At 49.7% G+C, this 16,058-nt stretch overlaps 6 protein-coding genes across 6 annotated transcripts; 3 read left to right on the forward strand and 3 right to left on the reverse strand.

The window, feature by feature from the left end:
* Nucleotides 1–293: 293 nt before the first annotated feature.
* On the reverse strand, nucleotides 294–1,409 carry HOO65_020055 (putative FCP1 domain-containing protein; the record flags this gene model as incomplete). Its single annotated transcript, XM_070999979.1, has 1 exon — nucleotides 294–1,409. The coding sequence occupies one exon, from the start codon at nucleotides 1,407–1,409 to the stop codon at nucleotides 294–296; it is 1,116 nt and encodes a 371-aa protein (XP_070860693.1).
* Nucleotides 1,410–1,865: 456 nt separating this feature from the next.
* Nucleotides 1,866–2,898, forward strand: HOO65_020056 (rRNA biogenesis protein rrp-36; the record flags this gene model as incomplete). The annotated part of the gene is made up of 2 exons (XM_071006922.1): nucleotides 1,866–2,066; nucleotides 2,134–2,898. 2 exons carry the CDS (start codon nucleotides 1,866–1,868, stop codon nucleotides 2,896–2,898), a joined length of 966 nt encoding a protein of 321 aa, XP_070860694.1.
* A 176-nt stretch (nucleotides 2,899–3,074) lies between these two features.
* On the reverse strand, nucleotides 3,075–5,306 carry HOO65_020057 (atypical/ABC1/ABC1-A protein kinase; the record flags this gene model as incomplete). Its single annotated transcript, XM_070999980.1, has 1 exon — nucleotides 3,075–5,306. One exon carries the CDS (start codon nucleotides 5,304–5,306, stop codon nucleotides 3,075–3,077), a length of 2,232 nt encoding a protein of 743 aa, XP_070860695.1.
* Nucleotides 5,307–5,713: 407 nt separating this feature from the next.
* HOO65_020058 (nuclear protein Es2) lies at nucleotides 5,714–7,123 on the reverse strand (the record flags this gene model as incomplete). Its single annotated transcript, XM_070999981.1, has 1 exon — nucleotides 5,714–7,123. The coding sequence occupies one exon, from the start codon at nucleotides 7,121–7,123 to the stop codon at nucleotides 5,714–5,716; it is 1,410 nt and encodes a 469-aa protein (XP_070860696.1).
* A 632-nt stretch (nucleotides 7,124–7,755) lies between these two features.
* On the forward strand, nucleotides 7,756–9,661 carry HOO65_020059 (Serine/threonine-protein phosphatase T; the record flags this gene model as incomplete). Its single annotated transcript, XM_071006612.1, has 7 exons — nucleotides 7,756–7,905; nucleotides 7,994–8,074; nucleotides 8,176–8,611; nucleotides 8,707–8,950; nucleotides 9,007–9,368; nucleotides 9,437–9,561; nucleotides 9,626–9,661. 7 exons carry the CDS (start codon nucleotides 7,756–7,758, stop codon nucleotides 9,659–9,661), a joined length of 1,434 nt encoding a protein of 477 aa, XP_070860697.1.
* Nucleotides 9,662–10,391: 730 nt separating this feature from the next.
* Nucleotides 10,392–14,990, forward strand: HOO65_020060 (reverse transcriptase family protein; the record flags this gene model as incomplete). The annotated part of the gene is made up of 1 exon (XM_070999982.1): nucleotides 10,392–14,990. The coding sequence occupies one exon, from the start codon at nucleotides 10,392–10,394 to the stop codon at nucleotides 14,988–14,990; it is 4,599 nt and encodes a 1,532-aa protein (XP_070860698.1).
* Between the last annotated feature and the right edge of the window lie 1,068 nt (nucleotides 14,991–16,058).

The following is a 16,058-nucleotide window of genomic DNA, read 5'->3' on the forward strand; positions in this document are numbered from 1 at the left end:
GGAAAATGCTAGGCAGGCCGTAGATGAGGGATGCCATAGTAAAAGGGTAACATTGGGAAGGTTGGGATGGAATTTTTTTTGCAAAAACGCAAAGAAGGTCTGGAACTTGAGAATAATAGCGAACAAAGCAGGGCTACCAGTCCCTTTCACCAGCAATCTTTCTTATATTCTCCAACGTGAAAACAATTGTGTTAAGGATATTTTATTACGACATGTAGGGTTAATATAACCCTACCAATAAAAGGGATGTCTCGTAAATTACATATGGTAGGACCATGTCGCGAACCTCATTCTCATAGTACAAAATTGACATCTTGCTTGAATGGATGTTTACGAATGTACGCGCTAATGTTGCCTTGGAATGCAAGCGTGTTTAGGTAATCATGAACTTGCGGCAAAACATGGGACGTTTCTGTTTGGCCAACAAACTCTGGGATCGTGATAGAGTTGTATGGTTCGCTGCGTGCCTTTTCTGTGGAATCATCAACTAGGACAGTATTAGTCTGATCCCAAGGCTTACCATCTATGCTGGACTCTTGTACAGCGGGGTTGTCCCATAAAAGCGTTAGGCGTTTATACACCTGGACGCGATTAAAGTAATCTTTTTCAGAAAGGCCGAACCGGTCACGGCCCCAAACGGCAGCGAGTTGCTGGCGTTCGGTTTTGGGGAAGAGATGGTTGACCATGTGTCTAACATTATCTGGTTGCGCTGATGACCACACGGCAACTACGAAGTTGTTGACGAGGTAGTTGAGAAATAGACGGGTATGCTGGCGCTCGATGAAAGTGGTGGGGTTGCGGCGGTGGGGTCTCCATAATAAGGTCCCATTGAGATCGAGGATTATGAGGATTGGGCGTGGTGAAGTGAGGGGTTGTAGGTCGAGAGAAGCCTGGGCAAGATATCCGACGGTAGGTTCAGGAACACCACCGGACTCTTTGCTGGGGATGGAGTAGGCTTTTTCGACTGCTTTTTGAGGAGGTGGGCTCGTAGGCTTGGAGGGCAAGTCGAGGGGTGTTTTCTTTTTTTTCTTACTACTCTGAGTAGAACTGTTTTGGCTGTTGTTTTGTAGCATGCGACTAAAAGAAGGCGGGGTATGCTGGCCGCCCTTCAACTTGGGTTTTGGGATAAAGGCAGACTTATAGCGCTGGCGGTCGGTCTCAGTGAGAGAGTTGGTCAGTAGTCGCAAACTAGGCTGACTATCAGAAGAAAAGACAGTTGGGGTTTTAAGAGAGGATTTTGGAAGCTTGTGCTGAGTTTCAGATTGAAACCGTGTTTTGGTAGAGCCAATAGGAAACTCGATAGTAGATGTCAACAAGCGGCGCGTACGATATGGTGGTTGTGTTACTAGAGGTGGAAAAGCGAAAGACGCTAATGAGCGATTAACGAGGCAATTGCGAAAGGTGTGCATGGGACATAGACGACAGCCTGACAGTCAAGACTGAAGCGTATGAGAAGGGGGAATATGAAAACGGGTGAAAGAGTGACAATGAATGTAGTGGCCCCGTAGCTCGTAGCTAGGCAGCATAAAACGTGGGAAGGGGAAATAGAGGGGAAAGGCAAAGGAGGAGAACGGGCAGATGGGGAAGGGGCAGAGTTTTATAAACAGAGAAGTTTTGTCGGAGTGAAGCCTGAAATTGAAGTTTTGGTTGGGTCACTATGGCGGGTTTGGCGACATTTTTATGGTGGGGAAAAAATGCCAATTTATTCTTATCGATAAGGGAAACTTTAGTCCCTGATATCCTAGTCAATGGACGCTGTTTCGACAAGACAAGTCGACGGAGGGAAAACACCAGAACCTTCCATATATTGGGTTCTTTTCATTTTCTGGACTGATACTATCAGTGTTTTATCATCGCATCTAAAAATGGCATTGGGGAAAAGAAAGGCTAGCAATTTTTCCACGCCCCGTCGTGTTCGTGCCCGCAAACACGAACAAGAAGACCCTGATTCCGGCGATTCGAGCGATGCGCCCTCTGAGAAGCAAATCAGCAATTTAGATTCCGGCGAGGATAGCAATGTGGAAGATGGGGACGAAGAAGTGGTGAACTACGATTCGGATGCCGATGTACGTTTTTGCTTGTTGTTTATTGTTGATATGAAGAAATCATACTGACTTCACTCTACCTTCTTAGCTACCTATTATTGCTCCCCAGAGTGCCGCTGCTAGCCTGGCGTCTGTCTCGTTTGGTGATCTAGCCAAAGCCCAAAAAGCACTCGGCAAAACCCAACGCAAAGAAAAGCGCAAAGCTGAACGTGCTGCTACCCCGTCTGCCTCGACTAAATCCACACCATCACCATTTACCACCACAGCACCGGCTAAAAAAATCGCTCAGTCCAAGGCCGATCTACAAAAACGCAGCAGCAAACATGCCCCGCAGGAAATGTCTTCGAAGCGGCCAGTCTCCCGCAAACGCGACTTTGGGGTTTCTAACAAACCTACGGCGCGCGACCCGCGCTTTGATCCCCTTACTGGGGAGGTCAACGAGACGCTGATCCGCAAAGCCTATGGTTTCCTTAAGGACTACCGCGCGAGCGAAATTGTTGACCTCAAAGCGCGCGTGCGCAAGGCAAAAACAGAGGAGGAAAGGGCAGAACTAAAGCGGGAGCTGCTCGTGCTGGAGTCTAAACGCAAGACCGAGGAGCGCAAAGAGCACCAGCAGTCGGTCATCGACGAACACAAGCGGAAGGAAAAGGAGCTGGTAGCCCAGGGAAAGAAGCCATATTACCTGAAGCAGGCTGAGCTGAAGAAGCAGGTTTTGGTAGATCGCTTCAAGGGCATGAAAAAGAGAGATGTCGACAAGGCTATTATGCGGAAGCGTAAGAAGGTGGCCGGCAAAGAGAAGAAGGAGATGGCACAAATGGAGCGAATAGATGGCAATACAAGAAGAGGATGGTAGAGACTAGGGAGTGGGCTGAGATATGGTCAAGGGGGGGTGGAGGAACGAGGGGTTAGAGGCGAAGACAGAATAGAGTGCCTGGACAGACAGGTTTGTAGTATGATACATTAATACAAATGGAATATCTAATCTAGTGCATATTGATCACTCATCACCTGCCTCGCATATTTTCCTCTTCATATTCCTTCTCCCCTTTCCCCCTCTGTTGGAAAGGGTTGATTTTCAGTTGCTAATTGCTTGGCTACGCATTCCTGGAACATTGCTTTGCAAGGAACTCTGCTGCCTAGCTTAGCACAGAGCAAGAACGCCCCGCTCAGCTTGCGGTGGAGAGAATACGTTTCCTCCGGGGGCGGTGTTAGCCGCTCTCTGAGCATGACGGGAATGAAACTCTTAACGCGCTCGGTAATAGTCTGGTCCTTGAAATCGTAGATATCTGGCGCGCTCCCCAAAAATGGCTCTGCAAGTGTCAAGATCGAGTTGATGTGAGCGTCAAGCATGGTCTTGCTTTCGTGGCCAGTCAGATATCCTAAATCTAGAGACAGAGCAGAAATCCCCTTTCTGTCGCCTCGTGAAGCTGAATAGAGAAGCTCGCAATATTTACGAATAAATGTAGCATTGTACTCACGAGAAGCACCAAAGTCCAAAAGCTCAAGCTTGTTGCGGGACTGATTGTACAGGAAATTAGTCCAATTGGGGTCTGTCTGCATGAAGTGGAATTCTGTAATCTCCCGGAGACACAGCTTCATGATCTGCGTGCCAATCCAGTCTCGTTGATCTTGGGTGAAGTACTTGATACGAGTTACAGCAGTACCCTCCATCCAGTCCATGGTCAATACCTGCTTGCTAGAGGCATGTAAATGAACCTTGGGAACAATGAATGCGCTATCTTGCTGGGCCTCAGCGCTGAGAAGCCTTTGGTAGCGGATTGCACATTGGGCCTCACGCTCGTAGTCACATTCCCAGCCGAGTTCTAAGCGGGCATTGGCAATAGTCTTATCGAGATAAAGACCCTTGGGCAATAGTTTTGTGGCTGTCAACAACATGGAAAGGTTATCTAGATCTGAGTTGATAGATTCTGCAACGCCGGGAAATTGAATCTTGACAGCAACCTTGCTGCCATCTTTCAGGATAGCTTTATGCACCTGGCCAATGGAAGCCGCTGCGATAGGCTTCTCATCAAACTCGGTAAACAACTCTCTCCACTCACTACCAAGATTATTTATTAGCACCTTATCCCGTTGCCACGAAGGCATGTAATCCGCTCGGTCCTGAACTCTTTGTAGTACTATTTGAAGCTGCGGGGGCAGCATCTTGGTGTCCTGAAAGCTCATCATCTGACCAAGTTTAAGCGCTGCTCCACGCATGCGTGAGAGCTTACCCACCAGGCGTTCCATATTGGCCGGAGTCAGTAACAGGGAGCCCTCACTGCCACCGCCTACAGCCCGACTGAAGGTCTCGCCGATAGCACCACCGAGCATACCAGCTGCAAGTCCACTGTAGTTCCAAAGCCGGCCAATTCGAGTAGATGGCACGCGAGACTCCCGGAGATCGTGGGACTGTTGCAGAATCGGGTTGATTTGGGACTCGGCAGAGGGTGAAGACGGAATTTCTGTAGGAGTGTGAGTCTCAGATTTAGCGTCGATTTCAGCCCCGACTTTGAGGGCCGGCTCCATCCGTATTTCAGCTGCCACTTCGGGGTTGGCTTCAGCCACGGCCTCGCCCCGGAATTCAGTCTTGATTTTGGCTAGATCTTCATGGCTAATCTTAAGTGGCTCTTGAGGCTTTACCGATGGTTTGTCTTTCGGTCTCGTCAGTTGCCCTGGGAGTCTATTTCCTGCAAACGGGTGAGGTTTTCTTTCTCCTCCTGTCTCTACTAGTATTGCAGGCACCTCCCGCTTCTTTCCCCCGATAAGACCAGACCCCCGCCGAGTTCTGAAAACATTAACGTCAATCCCGGTAGGCAGGCTGTCATTAGTGGCATGAAATCCAGCCTCAGTGGTTGGTTCAAGCTTGGGAATACGCATTGGGGCTTCAAGGCCAAAGTTAAGCCTGTCCTCCTGACGTAGCCGCGAGAGTGGACCTTGAGTAGTACCGAGAGTGGCTGCAGAGGGGAGAGAAGGAGTGGGTGGGAGTGAAATGGGCGATCTTGCTGGTGCAGTTGGAGATGCAGTAGTGGCGGTAGACGTAGTTGATGGCGCATTGCTGGTTGGAGGCTCGGTAGTAGTGGCCTCAGTGGCAGTCGGCGCTTGTGTATTTGGCCGAGCCCTTTTCTTCATACTCGAAATAATGCTTGAAGTTTGACCATAGCGCTCAATCTGGCGCATGCGCAACGCTGCATGCTTAGAGACAACGGCCTTGGATGCTGAAGCAACCGAGGCTAGGTCAACTAGGAAGTCTGCTAGCCTCATTATTGCTTATGGCGGGCAAGACTGGGAATATAGAAAGGCTGTGAGACCAAAGCCTGAGCTAGAGAGGGGAAACCTAGCTAATCTGCTTTATACAGCTGAGATGTCATAGATTTTCATCTTGACAAATAAGAGTCGATTAAAATAAACAATCGTCAAAATCCTGGAGCTAGCTAAGCTCTGACTTGAAATCAACACCCCTATTAATGCATAGCCCCGCTAATACAATGTCACACAGACAATAACGTTTGACAGGGCACCAAAATCAAGAGCAATGGTCAAGTGAGACTTGTTCATAGAGCGACATAGTTAGGGGGTATCTTATTACATATTCTATGCTATATGAACGAACGCATTGGAAACAAGGCTAGTAGTAGTACTGAAATTTAGATGACGGAATTTCTCCCTCTTCACTTTGGCTTAGGCGTGCGCTTAATTAAAGAGCCTCGTGAAGCCATGGGCGTGGATGGTGCAAACGAACTATGGACTCTTCCTTCTCTTGGGTTTGACCCCCTTGCTGGCGTCTGGCTGGCCCCAATCTTGCCAAGCAGACGCTGAGCCGCTGGTGTCAAGCTCCCTACCGAACTGGCTCGGGGGCTGTTCATGAACTTGGGGATAGGCGTAGCATCAGCCTTGCCTGTAAAGCCGTTCCGTAGCGCACTGTGGTGTGATTTATTGATGCGGTCTACCATGCGGTGCAACAAGTCCTCCTTTTTCGCGCGTTCTTGGAGTCTAAAGGGACTTGGTGTGGCATCGCCTGGCCCTAAGTTGATTTTCGGTAATGGATGCTCATCCTCGTCGTCCTCATCATCCACAAATGCATAACCATTGACGCGGGGTGTCTCGCCGCCTGCTAGGGTGCTGCCCATTTCACTCGGGGTTTTGTACGTCTGAGGAACATTTCCAGCTAGAGCATCTCGAACAGCGGTCAACGTCGGTGAGGGTGGCCGTAAGGGCTTTTCAATGTTAGCCTCCGTGGGGACGCGTGTATTGTGATAGTTAATGCCTTTTGGTGCGCTAGTCGATGAAGCTTCGGCTCTTTGGAAGGGGGTTTCGTATTGGTCTTCGATACCATCGGGGGTGAACATCAGGGTATTCTTGGGTCTCCATTTCCACAGCTCCGGCTGCGCAGGTCTATCATCAGAATCTTTAATAGCAAGACGATCTTTCTTCATAAACCCGTCATCGTGAAGCTGGCCTGCATTAGATAGCTGTTGCTGGACCTCTTTCTGTTTGATTAATTGTTTTGAGTCGAATTTGTTTCCATTCCAGAGCCATGCCTTTTTTTCCGTTTTCTTTTGATTTTGCTGGTCGGCCAGGGCGTAGAAGCTCTCGTTGTCCTCGCTAGTGTAAGTGGCTTGAAATTGCGACAAACGCATGGCCGTGTTTACACGCGCTCTTGACGATGGGCCAATGCTAGGGGCAATAGAGGCTGGGGTGCCCACATCGAGAATAGTTGATGGGGTTTCGTTCTTTACGAAGCGCCTCGTGCTTGATGGCGTGTCGCACCACAGTCCAGGTTTCCGACCCGGGGTCTTTCCATCAATAAGATTATGGGTTGCTGTCGAGATCCACAATCGATCTTTGGCCTCGACGGCATCAAGATAATCGTTCTGTAGTTGTATTTCCTGGAGACCGGGAAAGAAGTCGCGCATGATGATCTGAGACAGCCCTTCGGTGTAGCTTTCCTCGTCCAGCACTTTCTTAGGGCGTTTTATCTTCTTGGCTGGTGGTGGCGGAGGTGCCATGAGTTGCATGTCAACGGTAGCATCACGCTTCCGCACAAGGGCATTGGATGGCGGTGGGTCGGGTGAGGCCATGGAGGGCGATTTGGTAGGAGATGGGAACTGGAGACTAGCAAATATTAAATGGTAGGAGGGCGATATGATGTAGATAGCACAGCGCTAGCCGATAATCGACCTGAAAAGGAATTGAGATGCCCTATCCAAATGAAATGCGACTGGCTGGATAAGCAAAAGACAAGCAAGGCTTGATGACGTCGCAAAAGAAAAAAAGCGCCACGTTAACTGCGCTTCTAACGCCACATTCATAAAGGTGGCGCTTTTTTTTCTCGTCTTCGAGAACGCTCTGGAACAGTGGTTTTTTTTTCAGAGTAGCCCAGAGCACTCACTTGTTTGGCCTGTTTGGAGGGGCAACTCAAGGAAGACAGCAAGGATTTGTAGATTTCTGACCCCTCGTTAGGTTGGTTTCTCTTTCTTTTTTCTTCTGATTTTTTGCTTGTCCTGCGCTCAGCCCTTACTTTCTTTAGAGTCGCCCTCCTTTAATACCTGTAGTGTACCATTGATTATATAGCACCCCATAAAAAAGACTCTCGAACCCGAACCCGAACAACGCCGCCCCGTCTAGTATTGTCTCGGAACCTCAACCCATTACATTCTTCTTTTCTCCTCGGCCACCCCCCATTCCCCCCCCCCCCCCTTTTTCCGTCGCAATGTCAACGGACATCGAAAAGGCCGTGGCCCTCAAAAACGACGGCAACAAGGCCTTTGCTGCCCATGATTGGCCTAAGGCTATTGGTTTGTACTCTCAAGCTATTGGGCTGCATGACCAGGAGCCCACGTTCTTTTCGAACCGCGCGCAAGTGTGTAGGCTTCTATCCCTGGCGTGGCACTCGCCGCTATTTGAACCTTGTCTCTGTGTCTAACCGTATATCTACACCTTCACTCTAGGCATACATCAAGTCCGAAGCCTATGGCTATGCCATTATTGACGCCACAAAGGCTATTGAACTGAAGCCCGGCTTCGTCAAAGTAATCTCCGAACCCGCCCCCAAGCTCGGTCTTTTCTACTTTATCTCGACTGTCTATCTCTGATATGTACGGCAACCCTATGCTGACTGTCTTTCTATCAGGCCTATTACCGTAGAGGACTCGCCCATGCGGCTATTCTCAAGCCCAAGGATGCCCTCAAGGACTTCCGCGAATGTGTTCGCCTTGACCCTACTAACAAGGACGCCAAGCTAAAGCAGGAAGAATGCCGCAAAATTATCCGTAAAAACGAATTTTTCGCCGCTATCGAGGTTGCTGATGCACCCTCAGCCGCTGAGGAAATCGACCTTGATTCTATGGTTGTTGGTGATGACTATGATGGTGTGAGGCTGGGTGATACCATGACTCAGGAGTTCATCGATGACATGATTGAGCGTTTCAAGAACGGAAAGAAGATCCACCGCAAATACGTCTACCAAATAATCATCAACACCATGAAGATTGTGCACGATGAGCCCACTATGGTGGAGGTTGAGGTACCCGAAGACGTAACGCTGACTGTGTGCGGTGACACTCACGGTAAGATCCTTTTGGAACTCTGCAAACTGCACTATAACATCGCGATAGCTTGGCTGACTGAGATGATCCACTCTTGCCCTCTACTCCTTATATAGGCCAGTACTTCGATCTCATGGAATTGTTCCGCTTGAACGGCCTGCCTGCTGAGAAACACTGGTATCTGTTCAACGGCGACTTTGTCGACCGTGGTTCATGGTCTACTGAGATTGCACTGCTTCTGTATTCTTATAAGTGGCTGCGTCCTGGCGGCTTCTTCATAAACCGCGGAAACCATGAGGCTGACGACATGAACCGTGTGTACGGCTTTGAGGGCGAGTGCAAGGCCAAGTACCACGAACGGTAAGTAAAATTCCGGAGGGCTTTCTACCTCTAGTCTCGTCTCTAACATCGGGTAGCGTCTTCCGCCTCTTCTCTGAGTCTTTCTCGGCTCTGCCTCTAGCTACCTTGATCGGCAAAAAGTTCTTCGTATTACACGGTGGTCTTTTCTCCGACGACAACATCACTCTAGATGACATCCGCAAACTCAATCGCCACTCCCAACGCCAGCCCGGACAATCCGGTCTGATGATGGAAATGCTGTGGACTGATCCCCAGGATGAAATGGGCCGTGGTCCTAGCAAGCGTGGTGTTGGTGTTCAGTTCGGACCTGACGTTACTAAACGTTTCTGTGAGAGGAACGGCCTCGAGGCTATTATCAGATCACATGAAGTGCGCATGGAGGGCTACGAAGTGCAACATGATGGCCGCTGCATTACTGGTAAGCTTGCCCCTGAAGGGTGATTAAAAGTCCCTTGCTTGTAGTACTAACAACTCATGCTTGTGTAGTCTTCTCGGCCCCTAAGTACTGCGATTCCACGGAGAACAAGGGCGCATACATTAATGTCAAGTCTGATCTTAAGCTGCAATTCCACAAGTTTGACGCCGTACCGCATCCCAACATCAGGCCCATGGTGAGATTCCCCTTCCTCGATTTGCGAAATCGTGCATTCAAACTAACTTTATTGCTCTTTATAGGCTTATGCCAACAACTCGCTCATGTCTTCCCTATAGTCTGTGCGGGAGTCGAAAAAATCAAAGACATCCAAGACATCTCTAAGAGTCGCAATTTTCAGCCTATATTGCAGTGCCATGTAGATCTTGGAATCTGGACCTGCCTTGACTTGGATCTGATCAAGTGATTATGATGTCAGCCTGTGAAAGAATTGCAGTGACATTTGGATTTTACTACTCCATCGTGTGATTGACTTACCTTGTGTGAAAATTCGGCTTCCGTCGGCAGCATTTCCTCGGCTCTACTACAAGCATGTGATCGCAGGGATGGGTCTGAGCGCAATTCACCCATGTCACATCTTTCCCTCGTGACTACTCTTCATACGTCACAATCGTATACTCCAACTACTAATCGTGAACTAATGGTTGGAGATTCAGTCACAAGGACAGGTATGGTTTGGAGAAGGGGTTCACTTCCAGATACTTAAGTAGCTCGTACCATCACTCGTTAGCAGATAGAACGGACAGACAATACAAGATCAACTTTATACACGCTCCCGCACCTAAGTCTTCACTAAAGACTCAGACTACTCGCTAAGTTGGTTCTCACAGTTATGAGCCCGGTTGACGTCTACCACTTGCAAAAAACACAGAATCTCACGCTCACTCGCACTCGCTATTACTGATTCACTTTTTACACTTGTTCTCGTCACCTCGTCTTTTGTTTCACCCTAACTAACACATTTCCCGCCTCACTTGTATTAACGCAACTTTACATTCGCTAATCAAGATGTCTACTCAGAAGCTTCAACTTGAGGTCACGCTGACCTCTCAGTCGGATTGGGATGTCTGGTACCACCGCTTAGAGCTTAAATCCATTTCCCTATCAGTATGGGATCTCCTCACACCAGAACCACCAACCACTGTTGACGCAGCTGCAACTGCGGCACCCGCCACCCAGACCTTACTTACTGAACCTCATCTCCCCGATCTGGAAGACCCCTTGTATGAGCGAAAGTATCGTGTCTTCGCACTCGATTTGAAGAGATATGAGGCGCAACAGAAGGCTCTGCAAGTAATCTCAGACTTCATCGGTCAAACCGTCTCCGGCAGTCTCAGCCGGCTTTTGCTAAAGAAAAAACACACAGCCAAGGACCAGATCGCCGCTCTCTACAAACGGTTCAATCAGTCCACCGCCCAGATGAAGAGACAGGCTCGTGAAGCCTGGAGGACGGCCCTTCAGCCACCGAAGAAGCAGGGTCTTGAAGTATGGATCAACAACCTGCTAGCAGCCCACGCAACTCTCACAGAATTTGAGTTGTCAGAGGCTGAGAACACCAGCGCTGTTGAAGCCCTGCTTGCGTCTGTTGGCCCCATCGCACCGACAGGTTGGGTAGAACGAGTGGTCTCCCGAATGATAAAGAACAAAGAAGTCATCTTCGAAGATATTCTGGTTCAATTCGGACAGGAGTGCCAGTTGGTCAACGCTTTGAGAGGTTACCAGCCTCAGACGGGAGCCTTTGTCGCAACCACCGATCAGCCAAAACAGAAGCCCGTGGAAAAGGCTTGCCTATGTGGAGAGATGCATCGGTTCAGTGCATGCCTGTACCTCCACCCGTCACTTCGCCCATCGGACTGGAAGGCGAACCAGCAAATTCACGATTCGATAAACAAGAAACTCGCTGATAGCTGGAAGCTACGCAAGTCAGTCGAGAACTCAACCAAGTACGTCAAGAAACCAGAATCTGCGCAGAACAAGCCAGATCAGCCGTCGAACGCGAGTACAGGCATCGAAATCAAGAAGGCCTTCGCAACCTCCTCAACCGCCGGGACTTTCTCAGTCCAAAATCACGATCACTTCGAGCGCCTCCGAGACAGCTGGATTTATGACACTGGTTCAGACGTCCACGTCACCAACTCACGTATGGCCTTCACCGAGACACGCCAGGTGCAGAATGAATGGCTCGCTGCCGGCAGCCAGAAGGTCAAAATAGAGGCTTACGGAGAGGTTGTCATACCTATCAGTGGCCCTGAAAAGACCGAGTTCATCAAACTCACCAATGTTGCCTACGTGCCGGACTTTCTCACCAACCTGGTATCTAACAAACTGCTCAAATCTCGCGGAGTGTACCTCAACACTCGTGACAATGTGCTCTTTTCCGACGACGAACCTGTCTTTGCGCGCCTACGAGAACTAAATGGCCACCTGTTCGTCAACTTTGGCCATGACACGCCTATGGAGCTCTTCCAGAGCAGCGCGTTTGCCGTCACAAGCGCAACACCCCGCAAGCCCATCACCGCCGCAGAAAATAGATGGCATCAGGCGCTTGGTCACCCTGGCCCTGATGTAATGAAACATCTTGTCAAAGCAGTCGATGGCGTGAAGGGGGTGGAACATGGTCCAACCACCATCGAATGCCAGACTTGTGCTCTGTCAAAGGCACACGCAATTGTCTCACGCCGATCAAACCAAAATGAGATCCAGGCAATCAATCCTTTCGACAGAGTCTGCTTCGACTTTATCCAGATGGACCGCGCTTACAACGGTATGGAATGGGGGCTCCACCTGGTCGACCAGATCAGCCATGCACACTGGTTTTGGCCTCTGCGTCGGCGCAAGGAGGTTGTGCCACATCTCCGCGCGTTTATTCTTTTAGTCAAAAATCAACATGGCCGCAACGTCAAATGTTTCCGCTCCGACAACGATTGGGCGCTCTTAGGAGCACCATACCGCGAGCTCACCCAGGAATTTGGCGTCATCACTGAATCGAGCGCCGCCTCCACTCAAGCACAGAATGGTCGTGCTGAACATGCTGGTAAGATGATTGTCCAGAAGGCTCGTACGCTTCGAGGACCTCTTCCACATGATCTATGGCCAGAAGTCATGGAAGCGGCCGTGTATCTCCTGAATCGGACTCCCACTCGCGCACTCGCAGTTGAAGATGAAGGTAAACTTAGATATCGGACGCCCTTCGAAGCGCTATACGGACACAAACCTTCGCTCGCCCACATCCGTCCCTACGGATGCAAGGCATATCCGTTGATCCGCAATATCCCGCATCGAATGAAGCTCCAATATCGAGCGCACATTGGTTATCTTGTCGGATACCATTCTACCAATATCTTCCAGATCTGGGTGCCGAGTCAGCAGGCAGTCATCCGCACACGAGACGTCACTTTTGACGAGACAGACTTTTACGACCCACGAAGTGTCGACCTGGCAATCCTGCAGCCAATACAACACTTCGTCAGCACGATCGAGCCAGACTCCGCTGCGGAACCTGATGAGGATATATGGGAAACCGTTCTTCAAGAAACAGTCCAGCAACCAGTGGAAACACCCGTACCAGATGCCATCTCGCCCTCAGAAACAGAAAAAATAACAATGAAAAAACCCGTCAAACCTTGGAGTGGCCAACCTACGCCCTCACCAGAAGCCTCGCCTTCACAATCCAACACTCAGAACGAGACGGCCACGGCAGCACCTCCCGTGAACCCTCGCACGCCCAGTCCCACGCCAGACATTGATTTTCCGGAAACAGAAAACTCACAGTTTGATCTCCTTCCTCCATCATCGCCTACACAGCTCACTGGGGCGTCGCAAACTCTACCATCACAATCACGCAGAGTCAATGTGGCGCCTCGTGCCAACACGATCAGCGCGGATGTCGATACTGCGAACATCCTTCCAAATCGCAGAACACGCCGACGAAACGCTGCACTTGCCGTAGCACAGCTTGCTGAGGGACAATTTCATGCTTCCTTCGCTGGGGGGGTCAAGAACAGTCGTCCGCATCGCGACTCCATGCCTCCAGAGCCAAAAACGTACTGGCAAGCCATGAAATCCCAATACGCCAGTCAATGGCGTGCAGCATGCGAGAAGGAAATCAATACGCTGATCAGCAAAGAAGCATTTAATTGGGCATCCAAAGAATCCGCCGACCAACAAGGAGTCCTACCTTTGGTATGGGTCTTGAAGTATAAGTTCGATGAAGATGGCTATCTCAAGAAGTTCAAAGCACGTATTTGCGTACGCGGAGACTTACAGCCAACCCCAGAAGAAACTTTCGCCGCCACTGCTGCAATGCGAGTCTTCCGCTACTTCATGTCAATAATAGCAGCCTACGATCTGGAAACTGCTCAAGCGGACATGGTCAACGCTTTCATCAATCCGAACATCGATAAACAGACCTTTGTACAGGCACCAGACGGCTTCTCGCAAGGCACTGACATCTGGGAACTGTTAAAGGCTCTCTACGGACTAAAGCAGTCACCATACCTCTGGTACCAACACCTCACCAACACGCTTTTAGACATCGGACTGGTACCCGTGAATGGTTGCAACTGTCTGTACAAGGATCCCAATGGCACTCTCCTGGTCATGTACTACGTCGATGACCTGATATACGCAGCCACAGCAACTGACGAACTACGCGCATTCGAAAGAAAGATCTCAAAGATTTACGAAACCAATTTCCTCGGACCAGCAAGTTGGTTCTTGGGAGTCAGAATTCTACGAGATCGCAGTCAACGGAAGCTTTGGCTTGTACAAGACGCGTATATCAAACGACTTATCACTAAGTTCAACATCGTCACCACGCACAAGTACCAGACACCCATGAGGCCTGACAACATGGCACCACGAGAAGGCACGCAAGCACAGCCCGACTTTGTCAATCTATATCAACAGAAGGTAGGGTCATTAAATTGGCCAGCTGTTGTCACACGTCCAGACATCGCTTTTGCGGCTTCACAACTTGCACGCTTTATGTCGAATCCCTCCAATGAACACATGGCTGCTGCTGACAGAGCACTGGCATATCTCGCTTCCACACCTACACTTGCGATTGAGTACTCATCCGATGCCATGGAATCTGCCTTCAAAGTTTACGAAACAGACGTCAAGGTCTACTCAGATTCTGCTTTTGCAGACAACATCGATACTCGTCGCTCCTCGTACGGATCTCTCTTTCTGCTACACAACGGGGCTATTGATTGGAAGGCCGCACGCCAATCCACGGTCACTACTTCCTCCACAGAGGCCGAGCTTCTTGCACTATCGCAAACTGCAAGAGATTTAGTTGCTTTCATGCGCCTTATGAAATCGGCTGGATACCCAGCAACTACGCCAGAGATCTATTGTGATAATCAGCAGACGATTCGCCTTCTCAAGGCTCCAGACGCTCAGCTCACCACGAAGCTTCGTCACGTCGACATCCACAGGCACTGGCTTCGTCAAGAAGTCCAGCAAGGTCGTTTAGTACCTCAATGGATAAAGACATCTGAAATGGCTGCTGATGGACTCACCAAGCCTCTCGCTACGGACGCCTACAAGCGCTTCGTCCAACAGCTGCGTCTAGTCGACATAGGCACCAAACTTGCGCCGTAATTCAGTTCAGCCCCATACTATCAAGCGTCAGCAATGGCACTGACCTGGGGGGGTCTGTGAAAATTCGGCTTCCGTCGGCAGCATTTCCTCGGCTCTACTACAAGCATGTGATCGCAGGGATGGGTCTGAGCGCAATTCACCCATGTCACATCTTTCCCTCGTGACTACTCTTCATACGTCACAATCGTATACTCCAACTACTAATCGTGAACTAATGGTTGGAGATTCAGTCACAAGGACAGGTATGGTTTGGAGAAGGGGTTCACTTCCAGATACTTAAGTAGCTCGTACCATCACTCGTTAGCAGATAGAACGGACAGACAATACAAGATCAACTTTATACACGCTCCCGCACCTAAGTCTTCACTAAAGACTCAGACTACTCGCTAAGTTGGTTCTCACACCTTGTATGTATTCCATGCCCTTTGGCGCTACCAACTGTCTTTTTCATCGACCTTTGGCTACCAACCAAAACTTCTCACACTGCGCCCCTCCTTATCTCAGCTCCAGAGACTTTCCTGGCCCTGCCTTCCTACCATGCATCCCAACCAATTCCCTGCTTCCTTTGCCCTCAGAGTGAACTCTACATTGCCATCTCTTGCTCCTGACCATGCCGTTAATGCGGCTGTCAACATTGACAGATCTTGGCGTGGAACCCGCACCCAGGCCTCGGTTGCCTCTACCTTTAGCACATCAGGACTTACGGCGTTACCCATTATGCCCATGAAACGTGAAAGAGCCGTAGAAAGCATGGAGCGGACTTGGAGGGCATCAAGGGGTGCAGTGCTAGCATTCGGAGAGGTTGATATGAGTTCTAAGTGGACATACGAATACTCGGGCTCGCGGGACGTGCAGGTCTGTAATTCAATTGTCTTTGAGGGTTTAGGGGTGGTAGCAGAAAATGTGACGCCTTCCATAGCTGCCATCCTGGGAAATCTGTGCAGGGAAATATAATATAATGAGAATAGTTGGTTAGCAATTTGACGAGCAAAATAAGGAATACTTTTGTACAAAATGGCTACAGGCTAAGTGACTGTGAAGTAGGACAAAGTTAAGACCCACATAAAA

The sequence above is a fragment of the Ceratocystis lukuohia genome (genome assembly GCF_044167205.1).
Source record: "Ceratocystis lukuohia strain C4212 chromosome Unknown Supercontig2_pilon, whole genome shotgun sequence".
In the NCBI taxonomy this organism is placed as follows: domain Eukaryota; kingdom Fungi; phylum Ascomycota; class Sordariomycetes; order Microascales; family Ceratocystidaceae; genus Ceratocystis; species Ceratocystis lukuohia.